The sequence below is a fragment of the Protomyctophum parallelum genome, assembly GCF_964188405.1.
Source record: "Protomyctophum parallelum genome assembly, chromosome: 13".
NCBI classification, from domain to species: Eukaryota; Metazoa; Chordata; class Actinopteri; order Myctophiformes; family Myctophidae; genus Protomyctophum; species Protomyctophum parallelum.
The window spans coordinates 19,088,282-19,107,000 of NC_139708.1; the positions used below are offsets into that span (position 1 = coordinate 19,088,282).

General features: G+C 41.4%; 1 protein-coding gene across 1 annotated transcript in view; it reads right to left on the bottom strand.

The window, feature by feature from the left end:
- Window positions 1–5,142: 5,142 nt before the first annotated feature.
- Window positions 5,143–18,719, bottom strand: part of shisa9b (shisa family member 9b) — a gene marked incomplete at both ends in the record, with an annotated part of 28,622 nt that continues 15,045 nt past the window's right edge. The window contains 2 exons of the mRNA XM_083778992.1: window positions 5,143–5,552; window positions 12,417–12,548. Coding sequence (XP_083635118.1) covers window positions 5,143–5,552; window positions 12,417–12,548 — 542 coding nt within the window. The remainder of the gene's footprint in view (window positions 5,553–12,416; window positions 12,549–18,719) is intronic.

The following is an 18,719-nucleotide window of genomic DNA, read 5'->3' on the forward strand; positions in this document are numbered from 1 at the left end:
ATTTCCAGAGCTCCGGTGCATCTTAGCTCTCTGCTCCGGAGCGTTCCCAGTATAATAGCTCTCAAGCTATCGAAGCTATTTATAGTCTTTACATTTTAATACAGTCCTTGCATTTTCATCTCATGATGGGATAATAAAATACCCATCAATTAACACCCCCCACGTCTCAAGGACACGACTAGGGAGTGCTTCTGTTCTTGAGGCGGATGAATGCTGAAAAGAACAATCTTAATAGAAAGTTAAGCTCCATTTCCCATTTCACAGGCACAGTAATTAGTTTATGGTGGCAATAAAATATGTGTTGTAACATGAGGAGAGTACGTGGGCTCTTCACCTGATGACAGATAAACTGACTGGGCTGTGAAATGATCAATGTGGACCGATGACATTAATTAATGAATTAATGAATTACTAGAAGTGTTCATACTAGGACATTAGCTCTGTGTGAACAAAGTCTACGGATACATGCTTGCTGCTCAAGATAGCTTACAGGCCTAACAGTGGTTCTCAACCTTTTCAGGCTGCAACGCCTCAAAACTTGGAAAGAGTTACGTGGATTACAGATGTACGTACAGAGACTATAGAGCGGTGCACGTCGTTGGAGCCTTTACAGCGGTGAGGCTTTTTTGGGACGGTTCTGGACAACCGTGAGTCTGACCGACTCGACACCGAGCACTGCACCTCTCAATCTCAGATCAAATGCTTGGCTGCGCTATGTCGTACCCACAATCAAATCTGAGTCGGGGGGGGTGGGGGGGGGGGGAGCCTTGCATTTTTCGGGCCCTGGTCTTGGAATGACCTACAAACCAGACTCAAACTGGCTTCTGTGAGGTTTAAAAGGATTGTCATGGGCACATTTCCCAGACACTGCTCCTGCCTCGACGTATAGGAAATGTTTGCTCTAGTCCTATATTAGGTTAGTAGCAAACATTAGTAATTTACTCTTTATATACAGTAGGCTATATACTTTTTATTGGTCCTTTTGGTAGTTATAGAGGGTATGTGTGTGACATCATCATCAAACCCAGAAGTTATGCAGGAATGCCTACTGACTCTGAGTGGCAAAAAACTACTTTCTGGCCTTGACAACCCATGCATCCAAACAGAAAAGTCGTATCTGATTGCATTAAACCACATTAAACAATGTTAAACTCACTTTGCATGTTGCTTTGCCAATCAATTTGCCACTCGATGTGCCATTCACTTTAAGCATGCGCATACCCTCTATTCCTTTTCTTTCCTCGAGCTTCCTACTGTAGGTAGTGCTTACAAATGTTATTTGTCTGTCCTAAATGTTGTCCTGTATATTTGTTGGTACTGGCAGAGCGTAACATTATTTGCCTCTTCGCTTGGCCAGTTCAAACTTGTAAAAGATGTGTTTTTTACTGATTAAATAAAGGTTAATTAAAATAAAAAATATACAAAAGGTAATGGGGCACACAACGTGGCAAGAGTGAGTTTTCTTCTTTATTGTATCTTTGCATGTCACAAGAACAAACGTTTCAGCTATCCAGCCTTTGTCCGAGTCAGTGTCAACACAGTACACTGCATATGCGTGGGTAGTGGTGATCTAAATGTACAGATGTGAAAGAAGGGGGGGTTTTTTTACCAGCGCTCCACTTCCCAGTGCCGCACCCCATGTTTCAGCACTCTCAGCATAGGATTGTTTTGGCGGAGCGCAGTGGGCACCTCAAGTAGAAAATATTTCAACTTTTGAGACAAGAACAAGATCGCCGCTAACTAATGTCACTCTTTTTGACTGACCAGTTGGAATCAAGGAATAGGCGACACTAGAAAAAAAGCATGGCACATGAGAGGCTAATATGGGCTCTATCTATGCACACAGGATAACTCTTCCTACTTCCGGGCCGCTTCACTACTTCCTTCACAGGTTACCAATGATAGTAATGAAGGCCCTGTTCCATTTGGTGTGTGGTTCTCAAACTTTTATTTTTAAGGACCCCATAACACTGAAAGTTAACACACCCGTACGGGGCCATTGGGAGTGGGACCCACTCAAGGACACTTTGAGACCCACTGGTGTAGCAGAGTGTTTCCAGTGAGCCTACATGCACAATAGCAGCACCCTGACTCTGTTTGACCAGAATGGCGAACAGAGCCTTCATTAGTATCATCGGTAACACCTGTGAAGAAAGTAGGGATGGGGCCAAAGTTCTTTCCAAAATTGCAAGTGCAACTGGGCACCCACACACTCCTATACTACCCTTCTCTCACAGGCGGAATCTTCATCCAGATCTGCAATCCAGCAATGGTAAGAACTCGGTTTCTGGCCTCCATGTTTCAGTTACTTCATACGTTATTTTGGTTAGGCTATTTGTGCAAAAAACAAACAAAAAAAAAACAGATGTCATTGCAACCTAACAGCAGCTTTCACCATTAGGCTACCATTAGGTGACTCAGCCAGGGTTGTTCAGACCCTGGCTTGTGTACCAGTAGCATCGGTCCACTCCCACTGATCACTCCTGATCCAAAGCCATCTGGAGGCTCTCTCTGCCGCCTCCATGGTGGCTGGGAATAATCCAAAGCAGCTAGACCACCTTGTAAAATAAACATGTTTTCCGTGTACACAGCCCCTAAAGCAGCATTTCTCTTCTTAATATCGTTGCTGTCAGGTGAAAACCTCTGTCCAAAACTTTACATATTTGAGCGGTGCCTCCACTCCAATACAGAGTTGTGTGTCCCGCTATGTACAGTATGTGTACTGTAAGCTGCAACCATAGAGCTGCAACACGATAACTCGCCGGAACCTGGCGTTCCTGGGGATCTGGATGTTGCGGGGACCCCCCGGGGACCCCCACACGGTACAGTTGCATCGCTCACTTCACACAGGTGTGATTTTTTTATATTATTATATATATTATTATTAACACTTCAAATTGTGAAAATCTCACAGAGCATCGCATGTAATATTACATGAAAGAAAAACATAAAAAGCTTAATTGTAGAGATACAAGATTTGTGCATGATCTCTCCAGATAAGTCCAGGAGCTCCTTCAAATCACTATTATGAAAAGAATGTTAATTTTTTGGTTTTCTCTTTTAGATACTTGTCTATGAGATACTATCGTGTCTCATAGACCTCACAGAATGGGGGACCAACATTCTGTAGTTACGTTTTTGTTGTATGATTGATAACAAAAAAATCTATCCTATAATGCATGTTGTAAGCTCAAATGTAACTTTAGGCTGAGGAGAAATGTGACAACCAGTGGTACGCTTCAGCATAGTCCAAACAAAAAGGAATGCAGAGTATTGGAGATTTCAAGTGATTACAAAGCTCTGGGCCCATCATTGTCACTGTACATTGAGAATGTGATTTATTTTTAGGGGCATATCATTATATTGGTCTTACTATGAATCAAATAATCATAACAATAATTCCACAGTTAAAGCTGGGCCATCAAACACTCAATATGGTATATAATATATGATTATCCAATACGCATGCTGGTATAAGAGGCACTATGACGCCAATACAATACCGTTTCAATACTCTACTGCTACGCTATACAGTACTTGATTGACCGGAATCCCCCAAGGATCTATACTAGGCCCCCCTAGCCCTTTTCCCCCCTCTATACACACTGCACGTCGCAGTCCAATTGCACCAGCGGTGGCCGAACGGTTTGCGGAGCGGTCTTGATATCGGAAGGTCGCTAGTTCGTATCCCTGGACCGGCACGTTAAAATTACCACCGCTGAAGTGCCCTTGGACAAGGCATTGAACCCCTACCATGAAATGTTCTATGAGCAGGGCCTGGCTGTAAACAAGTTCTTGAGCTTAGTCCAGTTACCCTGGGTAAACATAGTACCTTTCCTTTCCTTACCACGGTGAGAGCTTTTAGATTGTATTAGAAGACATTTTATTTTCACATAATGTTGGCACCGGAATACACGCTTAAAGGTTCATGTGGTTAAAGTGGATTTTTAAACTACTGCACATACTGTATAGACTACTAGAGTATGAAAAGTGCTAAAACAGTTTTCTACGTTGTCTACAATTCTGACAGAGGAAATAAGTACTCACATGTACAGTACAGGGAAGGTTTCCAGAAAAAGCTGATTAACCATAGACACATATAAAGGCTAGATGGCTCAAGGCGGAGTCTCTGACGTAGTTCACCCGGTGGCCATCTTGCTGAGGGGCTACAGTACAGTATGTTCAATGGCAGCTCAAACAAAAGTAGTCATAACTCGCTCAAATCTTGACAGATTTTCAAACGGGTTGGTTTAATACAAATGTTATCAACGTGGCTATGATTCAGGACGCTTATCTGCTTCATCCTTTTTTGTATTTATAAAAATGTCATATAAAAGCATAGCAAGTTAAGTTATGGTTATTTAAAAAGTATATGCCCATAGACACAATGTTATGCTGCCCCTCGGTAAGATGGCCACCACGTAGCAACGTCACTCTCATTGTCCAGCAGCGTGGGTGAGCCATCTAGCTTCATGGTATTAACAACACATGACAGGTTTCTGTTCTGATACTGTAGATAAATACTGACAAATATAAATATGTCAATTGGTTAGTCCAATGACTGCAATGGATCAGTGTCGGACCATACATATTCTCAATATTCATATTAATTATATTGAATACTGATTGATCTCTATATTCATCAGTGTAGCTTTCCACATGCTAGATGGATATAGTCTCTCAAACAACTCTTCCGCAATCTTCGAGAGCTGCCTGTATAACTGCGTCTCGCCTTGTTTGTCACTTCTGTCCACAGAAATCTGTTTTAAAATCTCTTTAAATTATGTTTTTGAATGTCCATTTCTGCTAAGCAGCAAACTAGAAAGAAAGGATTTGACTAACTTTATTTACAGTTGATTATGTTCTAATAATCTTCATCGCTTCTCATTTGAAAATCGTATGAGCCAACAGAGACTGACGGATGGATGTAGCACTGTCTCAACCATTGTTTGTAGAGGGAGTGCACTGAATACATGCATATCTTATCTTCACATACATGGTGATTCACTACAATACTACTCTCTCTCTCTCTCTCTCTCTCTCTCTCTCTCTCTCTCTCTCTCTCTCTCTCTCTCTCTCTCTCTCTATCTCTCTCTCTCTCTCTCACATTCCATGAAATTCTCTCTCAATTTGGTTTGGTCCTCAGACAGTCACTACTGTTTTGCTGTTGCTGACAAAGTAGGGCTGCGCTGGCATGTACCGAGCAGCGTAAATCTCATCGATGTTCTCGGAGGCGCTGTGGGTCTTATAGACGTGCGTCTGCCATCGCTCCGTGGCAGCGTCTTGGCCCTCCCAGCCCTCCTTCGTCAGCGTGTCCGGGTGCAGGCCGGCCGCGTCGGGGCTCAGAGTGAGACCGTAGGTGGCGGTGGTGTTTCTCCTCGTGCCCTTGTGCCGACGTCCGTCCTGCCTCGGTGCGAGACGTTTGGGCGAGCTGTAGGGGTTGCTGGGTTCTGGCTCCACGTCCGCAACTCTCATCCTCGGGAGGCTGCTCATGGCCGTTATGTCCACCGTATGCCGTCGGTTGGTGTAGAAATTCTCATTGGCTTTATCGGCTGAGAAACGCGCGCGCACACACGCGCGCGCACACACACACACACACACACACACACACACACACACACACACAGACACATGTTTCAATACAATGCAAATATCAAGATGTACATTCGCACAGCGGTACTGTATGTTAGTATTTTTTAAAGTCAGCCACAGTGTTGCTTGAATGAAGCAATTGTATGATGCGGTTTTGCAGCATGCCCCCTCAGTTGGCTAGCCTTGTGCGTGTGTGCGTGCGTGGGCAGAGATGGGCAAAATACATTGAAAATGTATTTTGATACAAAATACAAATACTGGGTCAAAACATTTATCTAAATACAAAATACATCTTCCATCCCCATCGAAATACAAATTACAAAATACAAAAAAGTATTTCAAATACGTATTTCAAATACATGTATTTCAAATACTGCCCATCTCTGATGGGCAAAATATATTGAAAATGTATTTTGATACAAAATACAAATACTGGGTCAAAAAATGTATTTAAATACAAAATACATCTAATTTCTTCCATCTCAGCGAAATACAAATTACAAAATACAAAAAAGTATTTCAAATACGTATTTCAAATACATGTATTTCAAATACTGCCCATCTCTGCAGCGTGGGTGCACGCTGCCAGCAGCCCACAGACGTACCTCCACTGAAAGGAAACTTGCCCACACATTGTGCATCATACGTCATGATACATCATAGATGATGATATGTCATATGACTGACATCATATAGATGACTGAGGTCACAGGCTGACTGTAAATTAACATGTGACAATGATCAACAGAGACCGGTGGAAGCAGCATGTGCCTCAGATCTCGAGGGCACTTCTAGGATGATGATGCTCATAACCAACCTCATGACATTACCATTTTACTTTTTTTTACCACTTTTTTCTCCCACATTTTGTCATCGTGCCATTGAATTTCTCCTCACTCATGTCTGTGCTGTCCAGCACTCCCTGATGACGGGTATCGCTCTGTAGGAGTGCACCATACAGTTTCATCCCCCCCCCCCCCCAAACACGGGCCAACACAGGTGTTTGTATATAGATAGACGATCGTCAAAACTGGACGCACCGCGGTGGATTCTACCATTACCATTTTACACTCACCTTTCCGTTTTTCTTTTTAAATCTCCCAGGCTCTCCAGGCTATGGGATACACGTTCAACAAGGCTATCAGAACGAAGGCACGTTGACCCATGTCTTATGGAAGTGCCCCAGGGTACAAGATTTTTGGACACAAATACATGATTTCATTGAGAGAATCATTGGTCAAGATATCCCTCTTGATATCCGTTTATTTATACTAGGGGATCCTTCTATTCTTAAAGATGTAACTCTTCCACATACGTGGAATGGATCCAAAGTAACAGCCATAATGCTGGGCAGGAGGCTGCTAGTCCAATTATGGAAATCAGCCCACGTACCGTCAATCACAGAATGGCATAACTTACTAAACAGTACAGCGTCATATGAAAGTATCATTCTCTATGAAAAATAGGATAGATCAGTTCCACCAGAAGTGGGACAGATTCCTTCTGTATGATAGCACTACGTAATGACAGACTACTGGCTGCCCCCCCCCCCCCCCACCTACAGTAGATCTTTGCCTGCTCACATATGTCTTTATTGAGAATAACACAGCCTCCCTCCCCTTCCTTCCCTCCCAGTTGTGTTTCTTTTTTCTTTTTGTAATGTGACTGTCGATTTGTGTCAAACCTTTTTTTCCCCTTATTTTTCTTTGTTTGTTTGCTCTGTATTGTTGTTACTGTTGACTGGTACTGTGGTGTTGTGTTGTCTGAAAAAGAAAATCCAATAAAATACTAATCACAAAAAATATATCTTTGCTGAAAATAGCCGATCTACAAGCTTACAATTTGTCAGCTGTTTTTACAGAATGTTTGCCTATTGTTGACAACTCTTTGCCTATTATGACATGCCCAGAATAGGGACGCTAATGTTTATGTTCATGTGATTATTAATTGTATCGTGGAAGGAAGAACATCTTATTTAGCGTCGGTGATGTATGTTCTTATAGAATTGTGGAATCTGAGGAATAAATGAAAAGAAAAGGCACTAGTCAATCAGGTGCCTGTGTGTCCGTCTGTCTTGAGCCCTAACCACACCAGAGGGTCGCCATACAACTCCTTGCAACGTGCAACTACTTGCAACCGTTATTCCCAATGGCAGTTGCAAGGAGTTGCAGTGGTGTGGTTTGTTTTGTTGCAAGGAGTTGCGAGTATTTGCAAGGAGTTGCAGCTGGTGTGGTTTGGGCCTTAGGATCAACTGACAATTGCTCCTGTCCCTCTGGCTTATGGGAAAATCATGGTATCTGATGAACATGTTAGGTTGAAGTTACGTTACGTTGGTATAATGTTAGGTTGAAGTTACGTTGATATTACGTTGGTATAATGTTAGGCTGAAGTTAGGTTGAAGTTACGTTGATATTACGTTGGTATAATGTTAGGTTGAAGTTAGGTTGATATTACGTTGGTATAATGTTAGGCTGAAGTTAGGTTGAAGTTACGTTGATATTACGTTGGTATAATGTTAGGTTGAAGTTAGGTTGATATTACGTTGGTATAATGTTAGGCTGAAGTTAGGTTGAAGTTACGTTGATATTACGTTGGTATAATGTTAGGCTGAAGTTAGGTTGAAGTTACGTCGATATTACGTTGGTATAATGTTATGTTGAAGTTAGGTTGATATTACGTTGGTATAATGTTAGGCTGAAGTTAGGTTGATATTACGTTGGTATAATGTTAGGTTGAAGTTAGGTTGAAGTTAGGTTGATATTACGTTGGTATAATGTTAGGTTGAAGTTACGTTGATATTACGTTGTCATAATGTTAGGTTGAAGTTAGGTTGATATTACGTTGGTATAATGTTAGGTTGAAGTTACGTTGATATTACGTTGTCATAATGTTAGGTTGAAGTTACGTTGATATTACGTTGGTATAATGTTAGGTTGAAGTTACGTTGATATTACGTTGTCATAATGTTAGGTTGAAGTTACGTTGATATTACGTTGGTATAATGTTAGGTTGAAGTTAGGTTGTAGTTACGTTGATATTACGTTGGTATAATGTTAGGCTGAAGTTAGGTTGAAGTTACGTTGATATTACGTTGGTATAATGTTAGGCTGAAGTTAGGTTGAAGTTAGGTTGATATTACGTTGGTATAATGTTAGGTTGAAGTTATGTTGATATTACGTTGGTATTATGTTAGGTTGAAGTTACGTTGATATTATGTTGTCATAATGTTAGGTTGAAGTTAGGTTGATATTACGTTGGTATAATGTTAGGCTGAAGTTAGGTTGAAGTTACGTTGATATTACGTTGGTATAATGTTAGGCTGAAGTTAGGTTGAAGTTAGGTTGATATTACGTTGGTATAATGTTAGGTTGAAGTTAGGTTGATATTACGATGGTATAATGTTAGGTTGAAGTTACGTTGATATTATGTTGGTATAATGTTAGGTTGAAGTTAGGTTGAAGTTACGTTGATATCACGTTGGTATAATGTTAGGTTGAAGTTACGCTGAAGTTACGTTGATATTACTTTGGTATAATGTTAGGCTGAAGTTAGGTTGAAGTTACGTTGATATTACTTTGGTATAATGTTAGGCTGAAGTTAGGTTGAAGTTACGTTGATATTACGTTGGTATACTGTTAGGCTGAAGTTAGGTTGATATTACGTTGGTATAATGTTAGGCTGAAGTTAGGTTGAAGTTAGTTTGATATTACGTTGGTATAATGTTAGGCTGAAGTTACGTTGATATTACGATGGTATAATGTTAGGCTGAAGTTAGGTTGAAGTTAGGTTGCTATTACGTTGGTATTATGTTAGGTTGAAGTTACGTTGATATTACGTTGGTATAATGTTAGGTTGAAGTTACATTGATATTACGTTGGTATAATGTTAGGTTGAACTTACGTTGAAGTTACGTTGATATTACGTTGGTATAATGTTAGGTTGAAGTTACGTTGAAGTTACGTTGATATTACGTTGGTATAATGTTAGGTTGATATTACGTTGGTATAATGTTAGGCTGAAGTTAGGTTGAAGTTACGTTGATATTACGTTGGTATAATGTTAGGTTGAAGTTACGTTGAAGTTACGTTGATATTACGTTGGTATAATGCTAGGTTGAAGTTACGTTGAAGTTACGTTGATATTACGTTGGTATAATGTTAGGTTGATATTACGTTGGTATAATGTTAGGCTGAAGTTAGGTTGAAGTTACGTTGATATTACGTTGGTATAATGTTAGGTTGAAGTTAGGTTGAAGTTACGTTGATATTACGTTGGTATAATGTTAGTTTGAAGTTACGTTGATATTATGTTGGTATAATGTTAGGCTGAAGTTAGGTTGAAGTTAGGTTGATATTACGTTGGTATAATGTTAGGCTGAAGTTACGTTGATATTACAATGGTATAATGTTAGGCTGAAGTTAGGTTGAAGTTAGGTTGCTATTACGTTGGTATTATGTTAGGTTGAAGTTACGTTGATATTACGTTGGTATAATGTTAGGTTGAAGTTACGTTGAAGTTACGTTGATATTACGTTGGTATAATGTTAGGTTGAAGTTACGTTGAAGTTACGTTGATATTACGTTGGTATAATGCTAGGTTGAAGTTACGTTGAAGTTACGTTGATATTACGTTGGTATAATGTTAGGTTGAAGTTAGGTTGAAGTTACGTTGATATTACGTTGGTATAATGTTAGTTTGAAGTTAGGTTGATATTACGTTGGTATAATGTTAGGTTGAAGTTACGTTGAAGTTACGTTGATATTACGTTGGTATAATGTTAGGTTGAAGTTAGGTTGAAGTTACGTTGATATTACGTTGGTATAATGTTAGGTTGAAGTTAGGTTGAAGTTACGTTGATATTACGTTGGTATAATGTTAGTTTGAAGTTACGTTGATATTACGTTGGTATAATGTTAGGTTGAAGTTACGTTGAAGTTACGTTGATATTACGTTGGTATAATGTTAGTTTGAAGTTACGTTGATATTACGTTGGTATAATGTTAGGTTGAAGTTACGTTGAAGTTACGTTGATATTACGTTGGTATAATGTTAGGTTGAATTCAAGTTACGTTGAAGTTACGTTGATATTGGAAATGGATGGCCTGCAAAATGAATTATCCAATTAGACAATTCCAACTGAACTTGGTGAATCTACAATATGTTACTGAAAAATGAATAAAAACTAATTTGAATACCGTATGTTGATTAGTGTCAAACACATCCTAGCTGTGTCTCAGCAGTCTCTGAGCGTTAGAATGAGGAGGAATGGAGATGAAGGTAAATAGTAATTACAGCCGGCAGAACATTTAACGGTTACGTTATGCATCTTCCTCCAGTTGAGTAAATTAGTGTTAATTAACCCACATTCAATCATGATTACAGGAAACGTCCACTCTTCAGGATGATTTCTTCTCCTTCACCGGTCTTTGTGTTCTTGAATAGATGTCAAACTAATCTGTAGATCCCATTCAATCATTATGTTGAAGGTTTCATCGCTTGATAATAGTAAATCTCTCCCCCCCCCCACCCTGTATTATACCGTATAATGTATACCATTAGTCAGCATCAAAATTCTGTCACCCTGCAGGCATTTTTGAGGAAGTTGGCATACTGCAATTTCTCCTAAATGTGTCCAAAATAAGAATCCACATGCCATTGAAATAATTAAAGGGTCCCAGTTTTTGTTTTCCTCTGCTATTAGGTTATGTTTTTGGTGCCATTTGTTTGTTTGTCTGTCTGTGAGCAGGAAAACTCCTTGACTGATTTTCATTAGACTATGTGGTATGTCCCATGCTACAGTTATGTAGCATGGGACCATTATCTTTCCACGCCCAGCTGGCTACAAGTGGGCATAGCCAATCACAAATACGTGCTTCACATAAGCTATTTAACATTATAGTCACTTTACGGTGTTTCTAAAACAAATGTAGTCTAGCATCCTTTACAGTATTTTGTTTAATAGACTTCAATGCATCACAAATCCACCAACAGTCCAAAGAGCCAGTGGGAAGGCGTAGTGTACTGAAGGCAAGCAGCCTAACATGTATGATGCTAGAAGCTTATTTATTTAGAAATTCATACAAATTATGCCAATGAAGAAAAGCTGTATTTATGACAAGTGATGAATTTCTGGATTAGACTATAACGTCAACTTAGTTTCTTATTTTCCTAATCACAAACATGGACTTAGAATGTTTGTGTGGCGTTTGCAGGTTGTCATGTACAGCAGAAATGGAGTCAGCACACCAAAATCAGATAGAAGCAACACTTGAAGTACTTTTCCTCAACTATGCCTACCACATTGTCCACGGGATATTTCCCGCTTTTGGTCCAAGTTGTCCCAATTACAGCTGACGTTAAAATGCAGTGTGTACCAGGGTATAGGTAGGTTATCTGGATAAAGAAAACTGCATCTTAAGGTGTAAACACACTGCACACAAATGCAATAGAATACTCATCAAAGATACATTACATTTCACATCAGATTTAACCAATAACCACTTTGGCCCTATTTTATACGTCGTCATATGGTAGTGACAAGCAGGAGAAATAGCAGATCTACAACCTCAAAACGCGTCTCATCACGACATATTGTGAGTTGGTACATCCGCTAATTTGAACATCTTCACCTATAATGACATGCCCTAAATAGGGATGCAAGGTTTAAAATAATTTAATTAGGAAAGTGTAAAGTGCAAAAATGGACCCTCACAATTATTCAGATACATATTACAGTATACATTACAATACATTACAAAACCAGGAGTTCAGGACTGACACTCCATGACGTTTTCAAAAGGAAATAAAATACATGAACCTCTTACCTACAGCCTTGAGCGAGGCATACTTGTTGAGATCCTTGCTAGACTCATAGGGGCTAGTGATCTCTCCCAACGTGGGGTACGGCTGTGCTATCGACAACGATCTTGGACTGGCATTGTTCATCGGGCTGCCCACTGAAATGGAAGACAAGTTGTTGTGAAACACAAAGACTAAAGAGTTAATTAAGCTCAAGACGTGCTTTTTATTTGTTTATTCAGAAAGGGAGGTGACAAGTACATTTTGACATTTGTCATTCAGAACTTCTCCTGGGCTTTTGTTCCCCCACAATCCTGCTGACTGTCCGAACTAGTTTGCCCGGGTTCGTCCAAAACTGAGATGTTTTTCTGATCGGAGCATGTATTGAGTAGGGTGAGGAGAGCAGTGCGTGTACACACACACACACACACACACACACACACACACACACACACACACACACACACACACACACACACACACACACACACACACACACACACACACACACACACACACACACACACACACACACACACACATATATACTGTATCTAATTACTGTACTGTCTGTGTCTGTGAAAATTAGTTTAGGGGAGTACTGTTTCTTGTCTAGAATGCGTACGATGAAAAAAACATGATAATTAATGTAGAATATGGGCTATTTGGGCTAATTAGGACCTTATTTCCCACAGGTCGTCAAAGAGAAAGTTTGCTGTGCTAATTACTTTGGAAAGAGGCATGAAACGCTGTTGTCTCATGAAAATATGCAACAGACATCTGCAGCAGTTCCAGCACTAGTGCATCACAAAGCTACAGACTCTGCATGTCTCTAATGACATGAAGTTCATGCAGGTAGAACCAAATTAAAAGGTTAATCAAGGTAGCAAACATTTCATGGGCCTGCATGCATTTTTCTTCTCAAGGACTTGGTTGATATAGCAACGCCAACTCTTGTTTGAGCTCTTGTATTTTCTAAAGTCGTTAGGACATCTTATTAGAATTCACAGCTAACAAGAGCTCATTCAAATAAATTTGAATAATGATTTATTTATTTTTTCGTCAGGGACATTAATCAACGCCGTAGTCCCTGAGCAGGCTGTTAAAAACTGGTGATGAAACTGTCCATACAAAAACAGACAATATACATACAAGTAAACATGGTACCCCCTGTACCATGTTTACTTGTATGTATATATTGTCTGTTTACAGTGAAATGTGCTACAAACACATTCCGTGAGGACATACGGACATACACACAAAGCTGTGCATAGGAGAGGCTAGCACCTTTCAAAAATGCATACGTTGTTTTTATAACTTGATATTGTTTTATGTATTGTCCCTCTCAAATAAACCTAATAAAAATATATAATTCTATTTTTTGTATATTCAAGATTCAAGATTCAATATTTATTTGCCATGTCAACAAGTTGATAGGAATTTGTCATTGTGTAGGCACTCATTGCAGTTACGGGGATAGAGACAACAATCAGAGCTACACAGCTGCAGCCATATTTCGCCGCTGCCCTCAGCTTTCTTGCATCAGAAAAAAAGAAAAGAGGAAGAAGAAGGATAGGGGGGGTGGAGAGGGGGGGGGTAAGAAGACATCACATCACATTTCAAGTAAGATGATAATACTCGGCTGTGCAGGCACGTTTCTGGGTGGGGATGGGCTGGGTGGGGGTGGCGGGGGCTTGGGCCAGCCATAAAAAAGCTCTCTTCCTACGCAAGCCATCGAAGGGATGAGCTGCGCGGGGGGGAGGAAAAAAAGATACCTAGCTGCAGGGGGAGTGGTGGGGGGGGGGGGGGGGGTAGAAGGCGGCTGTGTGTAAAGACATGTGTGTCCATGAGAACAGTTCGGTGGAAAGTTCATTTCCCATGTGTTTGTGTAAGTGTGTTCCTGGCATATCTCCCGAAGGTCATGTCACATTGCTCATTGTCCTGCGTTATTATGGCGGGTTCAGTGGAGACGAACACGGCCCAGACGAAGACACAACAGGTGTCAGGGAGGGTGGGGGTTGAGGTGGGGGGGGGGGGCAGAGGATCTTTTTCTTACGCTGTCTCTTCTTGTGGAGATTGTCGGGGGGGGGGGGGGGGAATCCAGATTCATGTTTAGAGCGAGGGATAGCAATATGTCTATTTCTCCTCTATGTCCGTTATGGCTCTCTGTTCAGTCATGGCTCTCAGGGCGCTGACCTGTTCCAAGATCGTGTCCATCTTCTGATGCATCTGCAGGGCGCTGACCTGTTCCAAGATCGTGTCCATCTTCTGGTGCATCTCCCCAAGTGCCCTGCCCAACAATCTCTGCTCCAAGGCAACGAGTCTATCATGGCAGGCAGCATAGGGGTTCTGTTCAGTGTTGCCATTTTTCCAATTCTTCGGTACGCAAGACCAATGCACAGCCCAATCAGCAGAAATCTTGTCACCATAAATCCAAATAATGCCTCTTCTACGCTGATAGTCGGGGGAAGATCCATCAGGGTATTGAGCGGGCTCTCCAGAACCCAATTTACATGAGAAAAAAAAATTGTCCATCACGTACAGAGACCAGCACACTAATTCCATGATTAGTTCCATGTTTTGATAGTTTCAGGGGTTTCGAAGAGACAGTGTAGAAGAGACGCTCTGAGCAGGGAGTACAGACAGGGAGGGAGAGGGAAAAAAATGCGACCGCCCTCTTCAAGAGGCAAGCAAGATATATACATTTTCCCCAGGCATTTTCCCAGGCAAGCAAGTATATACATTTCCCCCCCATATTTGAGGAATATTCAAATTTAGAATATTCTTTTACCAGCCCTACTGTGAGTGTCCATGTCGGGTACAGGCTTTAGTTCCGACATACTATTGATCCGAAACCTCAATCCCCAACCTAACCATAACCGCAAGCACGGGAGCAGCACATGCCGGACCATCGCATCGCATGTCCCCACGCTTCAGACCATTGGTGTGTTGGATCTTCGTGCGCACCCCTCCATGTCTTGGTCACAGCAGTACAGTGATGAACACTTTGAACACTCACATGTTGTGAGTGTTCAAAGTGTTCATCCTCCTGGCTCAAGTTTGGTCTGACGACCTTCTTTAACAGTTTGACGATTTATCGGACTTTTAATCAACCCCCCTTCACTGCCGAGATTGTTGTATTACCTTTAGAGCATACGCTGAATTATTTGGGCTTTTAATCCGCGAAAATCGAGCGAAAAAAGCTTCCTCTGTCTGTTATGAACGATCGTACCACCCGCCATCTTGGTACACCCGGTAGACGCAGCACAGGACCCTCCTCCATGAGGCGTTGAACCCCATTCGTTTACATTGGCCTCAATTTCCCAGAAGCCCTAGCAGCCCACATGTGACGATTTCCGGTTTCATCTCAAAACAGATGCATCTTCTCTCTTTCTCCGCGGCGATGACGGATTTTATTTTTTTTGTTTACATTACGGCGGATTAAACACATAAAACAAAAGGCGCGTATGTCCGATATGGCAGCGACAATAACCTGGAGTAATCCATTCAAAGCACGGAAACTGTTAAAAACAATACAGCACTTGTGTAGTGTCATGGGATAGCACAATCCTGCTCATTCACAAATCGCTTAGTGTTATTTGTTTAGTTTTAGCTATTGCCGTAGTTAATTATTGTAGCCTCATCACTGTTCATTTTGCCTTGTTATTTTGAGCTCTTTGTGTCCTATATTGAGTCTTTGTGGGTCACCTACTCTAAGTTGCCACCAATGGAGCAGTGGGTAAACTTGCAGCTGGTCTAATTTTGATGAGCCACAGAACGTTAAGCTGCGTTGAACAAAAAAATATTTTGAGTCCTGAACTGTTAACATAAAGCACACTGGTTCTTATTCTTTCTTTACCCAGGGTAGTAGCTGAACACAAGTGCTCATTTTCAGCAACGCCCTGCACCTAGAAACACACAGACAGACACACACACACACACACATTAAAACCAGTCTTGACTGTTGGCCACTAAACAGCTCCACTGGAGCAGTTCAGTGCCTTGCTCAAGGGTACTTCCCGACCCAGATCTTTCCTGCCCCTCCGGGGAATCGAACCGGATAATGTATTAACACTAAAGGTGACGTTTTCTTCATCAGACAATGAAACATAGTCTTTGTATGCAGATTGTGGCTATGTTTGCAGATTATTGTCACATGTCAGTGACCGTAACCGTAAGAACTATACTTTGAAAGGGTCAGCCTTTCAAAGTATAGTTCTTAATTAAGGCTAATTAAAACTGAGGAGTCAATTCATCATTTTACTGACTTTATGTAAATCTCTCCTGCGGTGTTGTTTTGTGGTCAAAGTCAGAACTTTTCCATGTCCCCAATGGAAAGTAGGCCATTTGTGGGGACTCGTAAGGTTAAAGACTTTAAGGCAGAAAATAAGCGAGTTAACGCCACACATGGATGATACCTCCATGGAACTCATAAAACATTTACACTTGAGTATTTTGGGAGCTGAGCTGAATGCCCTGAAATAAATGGTACAAGGAGAAGGCTGCTCCTATTTACAGGCCAGCCTACTTTCATATTAGTGGTGAAAATGAATTGGCTTCAAAGCTCTCCTCAATGCTTCCAAATCACATACAGTACAAAATATGTGCTCCATTAACGCATACAAAAATCCAACTCCTTTAGTATAGTATATACAGTACGTGTTTTATATACCTGTATACCAGTATACTATCCTGTTATACCCTGATCGTACATAAAATAAGTGACAATCCAGCCAAGAGCCAGCTGCTCTTCTCACTGCAGACAATCAGTGAGATTGTCTGCAGGGGTAATAATTGATTAAACCGGCACTATGTAATGTTGGGTAGCCTATCAGCAGCCACTTTGGACACAAATAACATTAACCAAATGTCTCTATGTCCCTGCTTTGTCGTGCTAGTGATGTGATACGCTGATGTTTGAGACTTTTGTCTTAAAATAAGCATGTCTTTACAGGAACTAGCGTACAACGTGTAGCGGTGCTCTTCATAGGGTGTAGCGGTGCACTTCATACGTTTAGTTTACTATGAAAAGCTGCATTTTATGTCAGTCAGTCCGTCACGCCTCGTGACACACTCCATATATGTCGCGCCCGGCAGCCGGCGAAAACTAGAGATCTCCACAGGCCCGAAAATGAAGGCCCGGCCCTACCTGGGCCCTAACTTGGCTGGCCCTTCTAATTAGCCCTACCCGGCCCGAAGACCTCAATAAAGAATCATAATAATAAATTAAAAAAGGGTCCATATATGGGCATTCCCAGACCTGATGATATGTAAGACGCGGGCATCGGGCGGTCCTCATATGAAACAATCGATAAATAGGGAAACCTCTCTTATGTGTTTGATGTTTCTACCCCACCTGGATAAGCCACATTATCTCCTATCTCCCTATACAGGATATTGTGTCCGTAGGTGACACAATAGTTAAAAAGTTAATGTTGTCAGAGTGGGGTAGGAAGCGCTCCGCTGTGTTCATTTGGACCGCTTGCAGGTGGTTATGCCTAAACCTAACACGCTAGGCACGCTACCGAGCTGGCTGCCAGAATGGGGTTTTCTGACTGTATTAGAATGTAAGAAAGCCCTTACCCTCAGGTGCTCCACTACTTCCTACTACTAGTAGGTAGTAGCCGGCAGTGTAAAACAAGCGCTCTCTAAAACACAATATTAGCATATATAGTCATAAATATAGTCAAGTGTCTCAGGGACCGCCCTTGTGGAAGGGTGTTTGTTATTACTTACAAATTGAACTGATTTTTTTTCGTGGGACATAATGTGCCATATGGTTCAAATAAAGGTTAAATATAAAAGTACATACTGTAGTGCCGCTTAATATGCGTGAATTCAGATTGCCTACATGTGCGTGAATGTGGCAGTTGGACTACATGAAGCTACACTTACATCCTTATTGAAACTAGAGCGGTGCCCGTGGGGCCTCTACAGCGGTGCCTGTTGGGCACTTTCCTACTTGTAACGATGCAAGTTGAAAATGCATGCCCCAGCCAGATATTATGTCTGTGTCCCTTTTATGCCCATATATAGAGTTATTTGTCAGGCATGCCCAAATTATTGAGTCTATGCAGATGTCAGAATGATGTCAGGCCAGCTCCATATATGGACCCTGGGCAGGCCCCTGGGCAGAGGCCTTTTTGGGGCGGTTCTGGGTCCGGCCGACTCGACACCGGCCACTGCACCCCCTGCGGTGGTGTGGCACGCGTGTGTCGAATTTGAAGTCGGTGGGGCGAACGGTTCTCGAGTTACGTGGATTACACACAGACAGACAGAGACCTGGTGCATGTTTCAGTAAGTGAGGAAGCGGGACATCATACACCCCT